At 39.9% G+C, this 16,978-nt stretch overlaps 1 protein-coding gene across 4 annotated transcripts in view; it reads right to left on the bottom strand.

Annotated features, from left to right (window-relative positions):
- Window positions 1-16,978, bottom strand: part of MBTD1 (mbt domain containing 1) — a 71,712-nt gene that overhangs the window by 6,591 nt on the left and 48,143 nt on the right. For all 4 annotated transcript variants that reach the window (XM_021704506.2, XM_021704507.2, XM_021704508.2 and 1 more), the window contains exons 8-16: window positions 14,757-14,891; window positions 14,380-14,468; window positions 13,932-14,166; window positions 13,263-13,318; window positions 12,817-12,921; window positions 8,105-8,252; window positions 7,138-7,220; window positions 6,482-6,716; window positions 5,904-5,981 (exon numbers count right to left, since the gene is read on the bottom strand). In XM_021704506.2, coding sequence (XP_021560181.1) covers window positions 5,904-5,981; window positions 6,482-6,716; window positions 7,138-7,220; window positions 8,105-8,252; window positions 12,817-12,921; window positions 13,263-13,318; window positions 13,932-14,166; window positions 14,380-14,468; window positions 14,757-14,891 — 1,164 coding nt within the window. The remainder of the gene's footprint in view (window positions 1-5,903; window positions 5,982-6,481; window positions 6,717-7,137; window positions 7,221-8,104; window positions 8,253-12,816; window positions 12,922-13,262; window positions 13,319-13,931; window positions 14,167-14,379; window positions 14,469-14,756; window positions 14,892-16,978) is intronic.

The following is a 16,978-nucleotide window of genomic DNA, read 5'->3' as shown; positions in this document are numbered from 1 at the left end:
TCTCAGTGGCTAATCAAACTGCAGCTTTCAGGTAGTTAAGACAGGAATGCAGTCCTCACACCGTTTCAGCAGAGTAAGATCACACCACATCCCACGAGATGTGCCCCCAGCTGAGAAGACACTGCAGACTCTGGTGGAGATCGTGTGTCACGCAGGAGACCCCCTGGTTTCTGTCCCATGCGTCTACTCTGAGTTCTTAGGTTTTGCCAATCCTAGAAGTTCTATTTTACATGAATCCGTAACCTCTCACAGAACACGACACACACCTTCTAAATTAGTCCAATGCTTAAAGAAAACACCTAAAATCCAATAAAAATTCAAACATATTCAGAGCTCACAATATCTACAGTTAATGACTTAGATTAAAGAAGACTATGTCATAAATAACAAGTACAAAAACAAAGTCAAAGAGACAAGAAAAGAAATTGAAATGTTCTTTAGACTTTGAACGTTTTTCCACTAAAGAGCAGATAAACTTAGATTTGCAGTCCTAACCTATTTTTTATACAAAAAAGGCATAGTAATTTCCTCTAGATATAAGGATATCAGAGTGATCTACACAGACGGACTAGGGAGGATGAAGATAACCTAATACACCGGTAGGGAGGCAAAAGCTAAAGAACATATCTTAAAAGGCACCCCCCCAAAAAAACCCCCCCAAAACCAAACCCCCCAAAAACTTCAGGTATAAAGACATTATCAAACAGAGAAAGAAGAAGAAAACAGAGCTAGGTATTAAGTCCCCATCAGGGTTTTCAACACACAAAAGGCATTGTGAAGACTACCGATTAAATAAAACCACCGAGTTGAAAAGCAATAGCTAGGATAACGGCAGAACACACGGCGAGGCCTGTAGGACTCTGGCTGCGAACCTGTCTCTCCGTACTCATGTCTGAGGTTCATCACATGCAAGCGAAGCCTTTCTGATACTCTAGGATAATACATTCGCTCTCAGCAATTACAAAAGGCAAAACCTTTTGCAGTTTTCCTTACAACCTACTAGCTTGGCCAAACCAATTAAATTCAAATTAAATGTCACTTCAGAAACATGAAGTTATGGGAATGAATTTTACTCAAATTCAACACCAAAATTATACAAGTACTTATCTCCAAGTTCATGTTATTCAACTACAATGGTGGTAACAGTGTTACCACAACCTAAATTCCATAGGAACGCAAAACACATCCTTCCTAGTGAGTGAGAGACACTGTGGAATGCTATGAGCAAAGCCTCATCTTTGGGTCTGATTAATCAGGCTGATCCCTAATGGTGTATTTCTCCCCCAGGTCAAACCACATGGAATTCTGCGATGGAAAATGTTCAACTATTTTAATGAAACCATGAAACAGTACAAATTGTCTCACAATTCCATCAACTGAAATGATGAGCTTTACCCTAATGTGAGGCTCAGAAGCGGTTTAAAAGAAAATAAAACTCCCTCCCTGATGATTCAACTTAGTGAAGTGACTACCAAGGACTAGTGAAGATGAAGTTTTTAGTTGAAAGACAAAGAAAAATTTAATGAGTCAGCATCTGTCATGCCAGACCATGCTTTGTCTCCCACCGCCCTGCCCAGACTTTCACCCCCTGTAGTACCTGAGGTGCTGATGTGACTATTACCTGTTTTGAGGCTGGGACTGAACTCTCGGCTAGTGCTGGGAGGTGGGAAGGCCTCCGGGGCTGTCTGTGCTGGAAGGGTTCGATATGGAGGAGGAGTCAACTCTTCGTCACCAGAGAAGCTCCTCCGCACCCCACCTGTCATGGGCAGGCTCGACAAACTGACAGGCTTCTTCCCAATTGGCATCTTCCTCTCTAAATATCAAGTCAAACTAAAGTAAGCTTTTACTTACATGTGTGGTAAGAAAAGTGCATTATAACTAGGAAAGACTGTGTTGCATAGGATACTCTGAAAAGAGAACCAACTATGCAAGGTCTGTATTTCTGAAAACAAGGAGTGTGTGTGTGTGTACGTGTGGGGGTGTATGTTCCAGGTGAATGATAGGGGAGATTATTTCTGGTCTCTTGAGAGCCTGGTAATCCTGGTTCCTGACTCTTAAATCAATTTAAAATACAACAAACCAGGGCACCTGGCTGGTCCAATCAGTGGAGCATACGACTCTTGATCTCGGTGCTGTGAGCTGGAGCCCCACATGGGGTGTAGAGATTACTTAAAAATAAAATCTTAAAAAAATAAAATGAAATAAAATACAACAAAGCAAAATGAACTACTAGAACATTTAGTGTGGAGAATAGCTGGCTAACTTCCTTCAAGAAAATTTTACCTTGAGGGGGGTTGAAAATCCAATGGAAGAGAGAGAAGATTTTATTTATTATTTTTTTTAAAAGAAATTAAAAAAAATATTTAATTTATTTATTTAATTTGAGAGAGAGAGAGAGAGAAACAGCATGAGAGGGAAGAGGGTCGGAGGGAGAAGCAGGCTCCCCGCTGAGCCGGGAGCCCAATGCGGGACTCGATCCCAGGACTCCAGGATCATGACCTGAGCCGAAGGCAGTCACTTAACCACCTGAGCCACCCAGGCGCCCGAGAGAGAAGGTTTTAAAACCCTACTTGTAGGGTAGCATTTCACTGCCCATATTAGGCCAAACATTGGCTTTGGGGAGAATCAAACAGCTGAATAAATGTATTATCTGGGTGGCAGGATTTTACTGATATGAAATGTGCTCCCCTACCTTTTGGTTTACAATCCAGTCTTTTAGAAAACACTTAAAATTCTTACTCTGAAAAGCATTTCTAAAATTTAAAGCTTGTTGCCTGCAAGTACTTAAGCAATCTAATTTCTTTTGAAACACGTTTTGGTTATAGTTTCATAGGTAAACATAAGCCTGCAAAGACTTACATGATGCTTTCACCAGCAAAAAGTACTCTAAACTTTGCAAATACTGAACCAACATACTGCATTAGTCAATTGAAAGCTGAAGGATACTTACATATGTCTGGGACTATAAATTATATCTGTTTTATATAATTATATATGTTTTCTTCCAGACTATACAAATGACCAAGGCAAGAGCAATCAGAAATTATGCTTCATGAAATCAGGACTAAAAGATAAATCTAAGTCAGACAGTATTCCTATGTAAAATGGTCTGGAGACTAAGCTAGTAGTGAGTACACATTCAACGCTCAACAGACAAACCCAAATCACGTGCAGCAAATCATGACTTTTCCTAATGTATGACACACTCAGAGGTAAAAATCCAAGGAGGATCTCCAACTCTCTACTACTTCTTTTTTTTTTTTTTTTTTTTTTTTTTTTTTTTAAATTTTTTTTTTTTTTTTTTTTTTAAGATTTTTATTTATTTATTTGTGAGAGAGAGAATGAGAGAGAGCACATGAGAGTGGGGAGGGTCAGAGGGAGAAGCAGACTCCCTGCCGAGCAGGGAGCCCGATGCGGGACTCGATCCAGGGACTCCAGGATCTTGACCTGAGCTGAAGGCAGTCGCTTAACCAACTGAGCCACCCAGGTGCCCCTCTCTACTACTTCTAATAGCCCCTGAAGATGGTTCAGAAATTAGTGTGCTGGGTTTCCTGCTCCAGAAACCTCGAAAAAAATAAGGCTTTTCAGATTGGACAGACCACATGCATACAACTGTCTATCTGATCCTCTTGGCAGAACATTATCATTACTCAAAAGCACTCGTTAATAGTTATCCCTTTATAGCATGAACACAGATCTCTGCAAAACAAGCTAGAACAATGAAGCCAATCAACTATTTCTGTTAAAAAAAAAAAAACACAAAGCAACCAAACAAAAAAACAACACTACCAAAGAACACACCAATGGATGATTTTGGGTACAAAAAGACTGAGGAGCTAGAAGATGAAAAAACCATTGAGCCAGAATATAATAATCTGTAGGCAAACTTAAAAGAGTTTGTGGCTGATCTGCTAACGATACTGCATGCAATGGATAAATCAGGTTTACAAGAAATTCCTTCTTATTTGGGCAAGTCAAGTCTTGCAGGAAAAATGTCTCATGAACTATGTAATGAGCAATACAGAAACAGTAAAAGGAACGGGGAGTTACAATGAAGACGGCTGCTTCTTCACTCACACAGCACTACAATTCCTTAACCTCAATTCCAAAATTCAGTTTTCCTGTAAAACTTTGGCAACAAAACCAGATCTCACTTGGTGATACTATTTATAATCTTAATTTGGCCCATTTAATACAAACATTTACATATATTTTGCTTCAGAAAACGTGCTAGAGTCTGCAAGGGGTGTTACATAGTATATGCCACACCTACTATACTTCTTTTCTAAAATCTGAAAAGTTCTGAATCCCAAAACACATCTGGTCCCAAGGGTTTCTAATAAGAGACTGTGGGCTCATAGTCCTTTTCCTTCCTATGTCCAAAGGACAATTTAAAGGCATGAGATGATGATGCCATAAAAGTAAGAGCTATTACAACGTTACAGTTAAAGAACATGATAAATTTACAGCTAAACTCATTTTCCCAGCTAATCCAGAAATGTGGTACCATTAAACGTCACTAAAAACTGGCACATGGATATTATCACCTCATTAGTTTCGTACTTCTTCTCATGTCCCTGGCCCATTAATTCAAAATCGTTAAACCCCTTAAGCTGGAAATAAACCCACAAAAGTCACATTGAGGGAGGCATGTGAATTGTGTACTCAATGCTCAGAAATTATTTCTAAAAAATACGTCATGGAGTAATCAATGTTCTTAATTCAACACCTTGGAAAGAAAATTCTGAACCTCGGTCTTGTCCAATAGAAAGTGAAAAGACAGGCTAACGCATCTTGTGCTCTCCAACCTCACAGAAAGCTTAGTGATCACGTGTGCTATGGTTTGTTCTCTAAAGTTCTTTCAGGTGAGTATCAAACCTGGCAAGCAGCTAGTGGGCAAAAGAACTCTGGACAAACGGGAGGCCTATGCCTCTGATATAAAAGAGAGGGTGAGAGAAAGGCCTGGAGGTTATCAGTGTTGAGGCTAATGTGGTTTCATGCTGGGAGGACACGAGAGCACCACGGCAGGGGCTGGTAGAAGTTTTTAGTCCCCCAGTGGGGAAAAAAAACTATGAACAAATGACTGTAATCAGAAAGTAAGGATATATTTGATTCTTCATGCTGCTTCAGTCTCTTGGTTGGTAATGAGACAGATTAACACTTATTTAAACATATGGCAAGTCAGCTGGAACAATCTGTTTTAGTTTTAACCCTCAAATGTACTTTTTACTTTTAAAAGTACCTTTATATAAAAATAATCTTATCTCAGAATGAAATATTCCATAAGTGTCATGAAGAGAAAAACCTGTGGCTTCCTATGTGGGGGGGGGAAGATTTTAAAAGAATCAAAATAGAGCTATCCCAATATATCCTATATTATTTTGGCTATTAATGCCAATAACCATTCATTGTAAGGTTAAAAAAAGAGTACAGAAAGGATATTTAGAAAAAAATTTTTAAGCTTGACTTTGTTAGCCATCAACTTGAATTTCTTATAAATATCATCCTAGAAAGAGAGTTTTGGTTTATAAGAAGGATGGGTTTCTTAAGCTCTAAGTCTGTTGTAAATATCAAGTACTTCCCTTTTTAAAGTTTTATAAAAAAGATTTAAAAAAGAATTGATTTTCAGTAGGTTTACCTATCATTTCAAGAACTATTTGTACTCTGTTCTTTACCATACATGTTTTACAATATTATGGCGATCATTTGTCCTGTCCACTAACATGTAAGTGTTTCTCCTTATTGAGAAGGCTTGCCTTTTATGGTATACTGCACCTTTAAGCAAAATACATACTGCACAGTCATTGGCTCTCACAAGGGGTATTAGTTTCTGTGCAAGAATACTGTGACCCCAATTGGTTAACAACCTAGGAAATGTATATAAACACCATGTGGTGACCCACTTTTCTTATGTCCTTTGTATTGCTGGGACTTAGCCTTTTTCTTCTGTTTTGATGAACCTGATTGGCTTTCTCTTGACGCTGAAAAATAAAAGGGAAAATTGGTACCAGATAAACATTGTGAGCACACGACTCTAGATACACCTTAGATGAATTATATTTACCAAGACCATTATGCTTATAAAAGTACATGATGCTTTGAAAATAAGGGTGCTTGTTCCTATAAAACCCATGATACCAGACAGATTCCACTATTTATTCAATAAGCACTTACTATATACAAATACATTTTAGCCTATCATTTCAAACTCATTAAAACAAGTCTAGTTCCATTTGGAGGGTGCTCTTACTGTGGTGTTTCTGCCTAGAGTCATTATGTAACTGACTACTGGGTTCACACTGCTGTGGTACTCATGGTCTGAGTCTGTGATAGTGTTGTTGAGTCTTAAGATCTTACCTGGCAACCAATCAGACAAAGGTATATTCTTGTCCTGTGAGCTCACAAGATGACTTATGTGAAACAGTCCTCTGGAGAATTGCTGATTTTTACAAAAGGACACCTTTTCTGTATACCAACTTACACTGTGATGCCGGAGGCTGTAGCTGATATCCAGTTAACTGACACCACCCTACAGGATAGAGGTCAGGGGACTCACAGTCTACCCACTGATCATACTCTTCTTCCCATCCGTCAAAATGTATCCTCAAGAGACGATGAATAATTCGAGTTACTGTGGCTACACATATTAACCGTGGCTCCATGAGATCTACTGCTTCTAATTTCATTCCTACACGAAATCCGTGATTTGGAACATCCTGACATAGAGAAGCAAAACATTACCACTGGTGAAAAGAAGAAGGCATGAGTCCACTATCACCGAGAAAGGAAAAAAAAAGAAGCAATGTAACCAAATAACCTAATTTAAACCAAAAAAAAAAAAAAAAAAAAAATCACAAACAATTCTTTAATTATTAAAAACATATGAAGGTGAAGTATTTAGGAACTAGTTAGGAAATGTGTTCATTTCTATTTTACTCAGATTAAAAACGAAGCAAAGTCTGAAAACAAGCTTCATAATCTAGGTAAAGAAAATACATTGTTTTATTACTATATATTTATATTAGTCTCCATTAAGAAATTCTAATATAAAGCCAAGACATTTTGATCAACAATGATTTGCATTTGTGAGGCATCAAAAAAATTCCACATAACTATTACGCCATTATTTACATTTACCTTATTAAATAGTTTTACTGGTGCTGCAATGGAGCCAGTTTCCCTGAGGTAGTCAAACCATTTAAAAGGAAGTTTTGTGTAACCTGAAAAACACACCTGATTTAACTAGCAGTTCATTTAAAATTAGCAAAATAGTAAAATGTAGATAAAAAGTTAACTTAGTACACACTAAGATGTCAAATTTTAGGTTATATAATGAACTTTTAACTCTTGCTCTAATACTGTTGAATGCAATCATCCTTCCATGTTATAAGGATTTTCTTTCGTTTCTAGACAGACACAGGTGCACCTACTTACCTAATGCAAAAGTGTCTCTCTCCTGTCTACCACAAGAATTCCAGACTTTTGCTTTTAAAATCCTAGGCTTAGGACAGTCTAGCACTTCATACTTCACAGTGATATTTTTCTTTCTTTGCAAGAAAGAAACCTGGCTGGGCAAATACTATTTTTATAGACCTCTGTTTTTAGATTTTTCCCCCTTCTTTTCTTAAGAGAAAAAGCCAAGGCTCTTATATTGAAATTAGGAAAGACACTGGTTAAGCCTTGAGAGTTATTTAAGGGTATGCCTTTTTTTTTTTTTTTAAAAGCCACATGATACTCTAAAGATGGAAACTTGCTTTCCCTCAAAGGCTTTAGCCTGTATCTATTTTTAACAAAAGTTTATGTGTGCAATTACCTACATCACCATCTCATTAGGGCTTAAAGAATACCAATTCATATTATAAAATGTACAGAGGCTCAGGAAAAATTCTATACTAATATAATTTATTAAAGCTAGCTAGAATACAGTGCTTTATATTTTTAGAGCACCCCACAGCTCTTGTTGTGTATATGTACGTTTATATATACATATGCACGTATCAAAGGTGCACACAGCAGAAAATCCAGGGCTGTGTTAAATGATGTAAATAGATACCATGTAAAAAGGCAAGGATGAAGACCCAGTGTACATATTAGGATGAAGTACCTCTAGGTGGAGTAAGTTCAATCATGTTAATTTCACAGAAACCAACAGGGAAAATAGAAGGGGAGGTTGCATGATAACAGAACCAGTCAGATCCATCTGCTGCTTCTGAGCCATCGATCCCAATCATCAGGAATCCATCAGCCAGCACCTTTTAAATTAAGAGAATTCCAAGTATGTGAAATTAGATACTACTAGTATAAATGCGATCCTTTAAATTAAGTGACATTCTAAAAGAAAGAAAAATCTATGGCATAAAGGTCTCTTCAAAGTGAAAAATGCTTCTTCACTGAATTATGTCAGTAACTGAAATGATAATGAAAAACCTCCGTAAACTGCAGCGTGTCCAGAACAAAGGCAGGGTTCCACAGAAGTGACTTCAGGGGTCTAGGACAAATAGTGCCTCTGCCAATGGCTAAGGTGCCGGCTGCTGTGGTCCCCATGAAACAGGGCTGAGTGTTCGTCTCCAATTTAACAGTCTCGTCTAGGCAAGGCTCGGAGTCCTGATACTCAGTGTAACTTTACTTCTTTCCTTCTGATTTAGCACACAGAGGAGTTTTTCCAAACCTTTCCCCGCTCTGTCAAGCCTCCGCTTTACCTCTTATGCTACACACATCCACGCTCCCGTATAACAGAAAATAAGGCCTTCCTGCGCAAGGGTCCCCATACTCCTTTCTCTGCACCCCTGACTGCTGTAAGATGTAGTACCCTACCCCCCACAAACTTTTCCATCTTTTCCGATTACCGCTGGTACTTTGCTCCAAAAACACTATTTCTTATACTCTAATGTCTCCCATTTTCCATTACATTAAAAAGATTTAAAAATACTTTATTTTGAAACAGTTCACACTTACAGGAAAGGTACAAAAACAGTACGATGAGCTCGTAGATACTTCACCCAGAGACCCACTGCCAGGTATGAACTACGTAAGTCTTTGCAGTCTGATTTCTGTCCTGATCCTACTAAAATGCTAAAATCACCAGTGGCCAAGTTTGTCAAACCCACTGCCTTTCCCCCAACATGTACCCTCCTCAAACCTCGGCCTCCCTAAAGTATCCCATACCTGCTCACTACTCTCAACTCTCCGAAACATTTTCTCCTGGGCTCTCATTACATTACAGTCTACTGACCTGGTCTCACCTCTCCTGCTTGGTGATGTTCTTGCTGGTGGCGTCCTTTTACCTCCAACCCTTACATTTCTGATCTTGGCCCTTTCCTTCCTGTTTTGGCGATGTCACCTACGCACATTGCTTCAGTAACTGACCTCCATGCCCACAACTCCTCCAGTTTTATTGGGAGTTTGTCTCCCTTGCAGGGTCTTAGTCCTGCCTTTTCCCTGCATGCTAAACAGATCCTCTGAGAGTCCAGGCAAGGGTGTCAAAGCCAGCTCCAAAGGTAAGAAAGCACCAGGTCCGAGGACTCCCCCTAAGGGTAGTCCCTCTATCTGTGCCATGAACTCTCTCCTTACTACACTGAGAACTGCTTTCAGGCTTCCTCTCTGGACAGTTCCCGTCTTACACTGCTTAACTTTCCTTTGGTATGACCTCTGTTCACACCAGAAAGCTTTTCCAAGCTCAGAGGGCCTGATCAAGTATTCCAAGCTTGCCATGACGGGGCACCTGGGTGGCTCAGTCGGTTAAGTGTCTGCCTTCAGTTCAGGTCATGATCTCAGGGTCTTGGGATCGAGCCCTGCATTGGGCTCCAGCCCTGCATCGAGCTCCTGCTCAGTGGGGAGCCTGCTTTGCCATCTCCCGCGGCCGTGCGCCCCCCACCCCACGCTCTCTCTCCCCCCTCCAATAAATCAACAAAATCTTAAAAAAAAAAAAAAAAAAGAACCAAAGCCTGCATGACCTAGTTCCACGTTATCTTTTAGTTTCTATCCCCAAAGTGTCTTTCTCCTAGTTGTTTCTACTACATTGGACATGTACAGTAACTTCCTCTTCAAGCTTAACAGCTCTGCCTACACCTTTGGAAAGGGCTACCCTCACTCACATGAGATTCCTTTCCCCTTTCCTAACTACAGCTGACCAGAGTGACTAATATCTAACCTACAGAGGACCAAGCCAGAGGCTGGGCTCAGCTAGAATCTCTCTCAGGATTAGGATTAACAGACCCCGAGACTGTTGTCAAGTCATGGGCTGGAGCTAGAACTGAAAGCCTATCATACAGAATGGAGCTCGTAGCCACACACGGAGACTGAGTGAGCAGGACTCCGACCATAAGAGTGAAAGACAAGTGGCAGAGACTCAGAGCAGAGAAGAGGTGGGACAAAGAGGCCCCGAGAGATGGAGAGAATTCCACTGGCTTTCCAGTTCTCATCCTGTGGCCCTGCGTGTCTAGGAGACTGCCTGTCCTTGGGATAACTTTACTAGAGCGAACTTGAGTGCGTTTCTGTTCCTTATAAAAGAAAAGCCTTGGCCAGAATACTCCGTGCAACCTGTTTTTTTTTCGGCGGGGGTCGGGAAGGGTAGAGCGAGCACATGCACAGGGGAGGGACGAGGGAGAGGGGAAGAGAATCTTAAGCAGGCTCTACGTGTGGAGCCCGACACGAGACTTGATCTCATGACCCTGAGGATCACGACCTGAATGGAAATCAAGAGTCGGACGGTCAACTGACTGAGCCACCCAGGCGCCCCTCAGTGCAACTTGTTTGATGTGTACTGTGTGAACAACTTGTCTCTTCCAAACCCGGCCTATGCTTTCCTATCTTGATGTTTTTGTGCACGTTCTCTTTCTACAACAGTTCCCTGCATCTCTGCTGGGCTGTTTTTCCCAACCCTCAAGGTGAAGTTTTCAAATCTCTTCTCTTCTATAAAGCTTTCCCTGATTCCTCTGAGACAATGTGATCTCTCCTTTATTTGAATTCCAACAGTACTGTGTACCCTTAAGTCATAGTCGATCCTGAAACAAACTTCTTTTTATGTATCTTACCTTGTTCTACAAGACTATAAGCTTTCTGGAGTCCAAACTAAACCTAGTATGGCAAGTAATAACTAAGTAATTCCTTTATTTTTTTAAAAAGATTTTATTTATTTGACAGAGAGAGAGAGATGGCGAGAGAGGGAACACAAGCAGAGGGAGTGGGAGAGGGAGAAGCAGGCTTCCTGCTGAGCAGGAGCCAGACGTGGGGCTCGATCCCAGGACCCTGGGATCATGACCTGAGCCGAAGGCAGACGCTTAACGACTGAGCCACCCAGGCGCGCCCCTAACTAATTCCTGAGTGAAGTTTGATGCTATACTCATTCGACCCTTCATTCTCGTTTCATGGAACAGAGCCTGGTACAATGGCACTGGTTCCCAGACCTGACTATCAGAATCACCTAGAGAACTGTATCTTTTTTAAACAAATACGTTACTGTGTGTAATACTTCTTGTGATTCTGACTGAGTAGGTCTGGAGTAGGTCATGGAAATCTGTTTTATTTTTATTTATGTATTTATTTAGTTTTAAAGGTAATCTTTTTTTTTTTTAGATTTTTATTTATTTGAGAGAGGGAGAGGGTGTGCGTGCGGGGGGCGAGGCAGAGGCAGAGAATCTCAAGCTGACTCTGTGCTGAGCATGGAGCCTGACGTGACCCTGAGATCATGGTCTCTGAATCTCATGACCCTGAGATCATGGTCTGAACTGAAACCAAGAGTTGGGATGCTTAACCAACTGAGCCACCCAGGCGCCCCAGAAATCTGTTTTAAATCATACTAGGTGATTCTGATCACTAGTCGGGTAAAGAGGAAGAATAAAAGCTTGGAGCTGGTCTCGTCTAGCTGTGTGACCTTGAGCATGAGAGCCTGGGACATGGCAGCAATCATAACTGTTTTTAATTCTTTTGGCTCAAGGCTTTAAACTGGGTTGAAATGCAAATCACAATTTAAGCTATACTCCTATATAATCAGATTCTGATCAGTGGTTTTTTTTTTTTTTTTTTTTTTATTTGACAGAGAGAGACACAGTGAGAGAGGGAACACAAGCAGGAGGAGTGGGACAGGGAGGAGCAGGCTTCCCGTTGATCAGGTAGCCCAATGCGGGGCTCAATCCCAGGACCCTGGGATCATGACCTGAGCCGAAGGCAGACGCTTAACGACTGAGCCACCCAGGTGCCCATGATCAGTGGTTCTTAACGATGGCTGTACTGGACAATTACCTGGGTACTTAAAAAAAAAAAAAAAGCCAATGCTAGGGCCCCCCAGCAGACTGATGAAATCAGAACAGGGGTGGAATTTAAGAGGTCTGGTCATTTGTATTTTTTTTTTTTTTAAGTTCCCCAGGATATTCTGATGCCTATTTGAATTGAGAACCACTCTTCTAGATCTTTTCATAAAAGAAGTTTCAGAAGAGAGGAAAAAAAGAAAAAATCAAGTATTACCAAAGAAGAAAAAGGCACAAAAGGGGAAAAAAAAAACCCAGGAAACTGAAGACAAACTTGGCCATGTTACAATTCTGTGTTGGATTAGCTTTGACCAAGAAGTAACTTAAATATTCTTCCTCTAACTCAGGATATATACCTCATAAATAAAGGCAGCAGACTCAAGATGACAACAAGCTATAAAAAACACTGATATGAAAACTGAAATTTATTTTACTGGTATCCTTCTCCCCAGTGAAGATCCAGATACATACCTTTTATGTCAGAATGAGTATGTTAAGGGCCTCCTTCTCCTATTACCTTAAACCCAGTTCTTACAATTGCATTTCTATATTTGAAAACCTATGGTCTTACCTTTCTAATAGTCGCGACACATATTGTGGAAAGATTTAACGGGTCTATAGCTTCCAATTTCATTCCTTCCTTGAACCATTCCCCACTCTGGTCTACTTCTTTTACCTAAAGAATTACATGAAAGCACATCTACTGTTACAAATGTTATCATTTTAATAATTAGAATATTACCAATTTGAAAACGCTTATCAGATGAAAATACCAAATGCCCTCTCCTACCTACCTAATATTATAACTCAAACCTCCATTAGAGGATAGAGAGAATTCAGGCAAACAGACAGAATTTAAGAATAATTATAATTAATAGTTGTGACACCTATGGATCACAAGGTCTTAATCCTTTTAAGTGAATACATGTAATTGTGATTTCCATAATGTTAGGAAAAAACCCACAACCCTCTTTCAAACCTAATTTACAAATGAGGGTTCTTATAAAAACTTCTTACCTTAGCAAATAAATGTGGTGGTGTATCAAAATGTCCATCCTGTTTCTTTGTAATATCTACAAGGAAAAGTTACACACTAATCTGTCAGCATTTGTGAGAAGACCAAAAACCACGTTTCTTTGAAGGTTTCAAACTCACAAGGTATGTATACTCTAAAACATGGCAGAAATACATGCCTTCTACATTTATGGTGAAAAATATCCTCTAATAGTCTTCCTCTCTTCAGAGAACATGTGCTATTAAATACATTCAGCCGATCAGAATGATGGTAATTCCTTCGTTAGGGAATCACAACTTTAGAGGTATGCTTTAATGTGTTCAGTATTAAGTCTAACCACATTTAATCTTGCTCTTTTGATTAGAACTGAATGCAAAGGGAAAGGCTACCTTTAGATCTTTCAAATGGGCTGGCTAGAAAGAGTGTAGACAACAAATGTAGCTGTGACCAAAAGGGCATTATATCTGAATTGAGAACAAGTGGAAGGAATATAAAGGAGTTAGGACACTCCTATTCTGGTGTGAACCTTCCGTAATTAAGGCAGAATGAGCCGCCCTGACAACTAGAATGCTATTTCTGATCTCTGCTATTCTGTAGAGAAAAAAATAACCAAGCAGTACAATTTAGCCTTAAGGATGTTTTCAACAGGTGGTCTTGCGACAGGTGCTTACCAGATCTTTTGAATCGATGGCCTATGCTTCGAGACCAACCGATATGATGGATTAACGGGCTGTGCATATGGCACCAGAAGTCATCTGTTCTATCTTCACTCTCTTCATACACTAGTCTTAATCTTCCTCCAATTACACTTTCCACCACTGCCACTCGTGTGCGACACAAATGCCTCTTGTCAACCACTTCTACCCTCATGCAAGGTTTGAAAGGATACTGCATACTCTCTGAAACCTTAAACAAAAGCAGACAAGAACTGTTCGGAATTCACGACAAAGGTCTACAAATCATTTCAATACCGTACCATTAAAAATACTGAGTGCACTCGACATTTAACTAGATCATCTAGCTCACTAAATTAAAACAATTCCTTAAAAAACTTCCAGGCTAGTCCTTTTTTAGAGCTCTCAATCGACACTTCAGTCCTTTCTAAGATCCTGTCTTTACCTTCTGTGAGAAATCAGGAGGAAGTGTTTTGGCACCAGTAAGTCGTTTCACTAGAAAAGCTTTCCAGTTTGTATACTTATGCTGAATAGCTAAAACAAAAGAAATAACCAGTTACACTTTAGCAAAGAGTAGAACTGCTTCATAAACTATTAAAAAAAACCCAAACAAACCACAACAATTTTCCCTGCAATTCAGAGTATTAAGGTTCTGAATAAGAGTAACAAAAATAGAGAAAACAAGTATATCTTGCCAGCATGTAAGTTATGTGCAACCAAAAGTTATTACTGTAATTTTCATATCACTCGAATATTACCATGTGTGACACTGCACTGAAGTACATACAGTCCATCTGCAGTAGGGGTAAAGAGGCTGCTTACTTCTAGGAGGGACAAGAGGCTTTCCACTGGCTGCACACCAGCCAACTGGGTGGATGTCAGAGCCACACACATTGCACCAGAAGTCCAGCCCAGGGTCATTTTCAAATCCTTCATATCTTAAAAGGGCATTGTAACCTGAAACCAACAAACCAATCACCACATAATAAGAAAATGAAATGAAACCGAACAGGACCTAGCTGCCGGCAGTGGGTGTCAGATGTTAGTGCGCGCCCGCAGCAAAAGCCCGCGCAGGGCCTGCGAGCAGACAGATGGCCGCCCCTCCCCCACTCCCCCAACTCGGAGACTGAGTTAGTAGGGCTGGGGGCAGAGTGAGAATATGCATTTCTAACAAGTCCCCGGGTGAAGCTGCTGCTACTGGTGTACCACTCAGACTTTGAGAACTGTTTGTATAATGTCATTATAGTTTAACTGTTTTCAGAGCATGGCTTCCCCCCTTGTAATGTATTTTAATTTTACCCACAGTTTCTTAAATTCTAGAAAAGAAATTCTCAGTGGAAACAGGGGTGGGGAAGTCCTACCAGAACGTGTAGTTTGGAAAAGAAAAGAAAAGGAGGTTACAGTAAGTTGGTAAAACCTTGTCAAGTCACAGAAATCCAGTTAAAGTAACATTTCAAAGAGACTGCTTTGTCTATCTGATTAGATGACCAAATATTTTTGGATAATTTGGATGGGGCTACCTCAAGCATCAAATTTTTTGTCTTATTTGGAAATAAAATGTGAAAATGCTAGGTGAAAAAGTTCAATAAACACAAATAAGAAGTATGTGAAAGGACTTAAAGACTGTACGTACTAAGCGAATGGGAAGCCTTACTTCTTAGAAAGAACAAAAAGTATAAAATATATCCTGTCTGTAATTTAATAAACCTTCTGTTGGTAACAGATTACAATTTAATTTAAGGCTTTCAGGAGAATAAGAAAGGCCCAATGAACTTATATCCCAGGCAGGGAGCTAAGTTCAGTCAGCATTTTCCTGTGTTAAGATCTATGATGAAAATTTATAGCATTAAACCTTTAGTTTTAAAATTCAGTAATTTACAGAATAATTCATGAGTCTGCCAACTGTTGCTGAGCTCTAGTTCATGATTAACATCAGGCTCAATTCTAAAATATCATTAAACTGGCTTAAATAAGATATATGATGCAATTAGATAAAATCGAAATGTAAAATTGGAGATGGAAGGTAGAAATAATTCTTGGATATTAAACACATTGATCTTTCGAGCTATTTAAATGCAACTGGCTTAAACATCTAGGACAGAAAGAATATGTTGTTTTAAATTACGGTGTAGAGACAACACAAGCATTTAGAGAATGCTTATAATAGCTGGAGGAATGTTTCAAGGAAAAGCTGGGAATTGAATTGGGTAAAATGCCTGTGCAAAGGCACAGAGGTGCTAACATGCTCTATGAGGGAGGAGGGAGAACTCGCCTCATCAGAACAGAGAGCATTTCTGCTGGGAAGCAACCAAAACTTTGGCCAGTGGTCTATGGAGCAACTCATCAATAGCTGTAAATGCCGACCATCTCGATCCTTTAAGGACAAAGAAGTAATTAAAGATGCTTGAGCAGACAAAAAAAAAAAAGATGCATGCCTGAGCAGAAAAATAGAAGATCATCTTTAGTAAATCGAGTCTGTTAGCAGTACGTAATGAGTTGTGGGCAGGGTGTTTGGGGGAGAATGGCTGGAGAGAGGAAAGAAAGAGTAGGCTGCATTAGATAGCTCTGATTTAAGGACAACTCATCTGAGTAGCTGCATGCCCCATCCCCGCCGCCTGGTAAAGTACTACAGGGCCTCACTGCACCACTCACTGAGTGCCTCGTCATGGATGCAGTCAGCACTTGGCAGATGGCAGCTCACAGAATAAACTAGGTCTGAGACTTCTGCACATCACCTGCCCATAGTGTCTAACACAGTACATACCTAACGCCTTTATGTGATGAGCAATAAGGTAACAAGGACTAGGGTACATGGAAAGCAGTGGGAATGAAGAAAAATAAACCAAGATAGATGAAATTATCAACACTAGTTTACTTTTGGTATTATGGACCTTATCACTCTTCTTAGCACCTCAACTTTTTGTTACTTTTCAAAGTATTTCCCTATACCAGAGTTTGGCAAACTATATAATGGCCCACAATCTGGCCTACTGCCTGATGTTTTTTATAGTCTGCCATTTCAGAATGGTTTTACATTTTTAAAA

The sequence above is a fragment of the Neomonachus schauinslandi genome, chromosome 15 (assembly GCF_002201575.2).
Source record: "Neomonachus schauinslandi chromosome 15, ASM220157v2, whole genome shotgun sequence".
Taxonomy (NCBI): domain Eukaryota; kingdom Metazoa; phylum Chordata; class Mammalia; order Carnivora; family Phocidae; genus Neomonachus; species Neomonachus schauinslandi.
The sequence above is the reverse complement of the archived record's forward strand: the minus strand, read 5'-3'. Positions and strand labels throughout refer to the sequence as shown.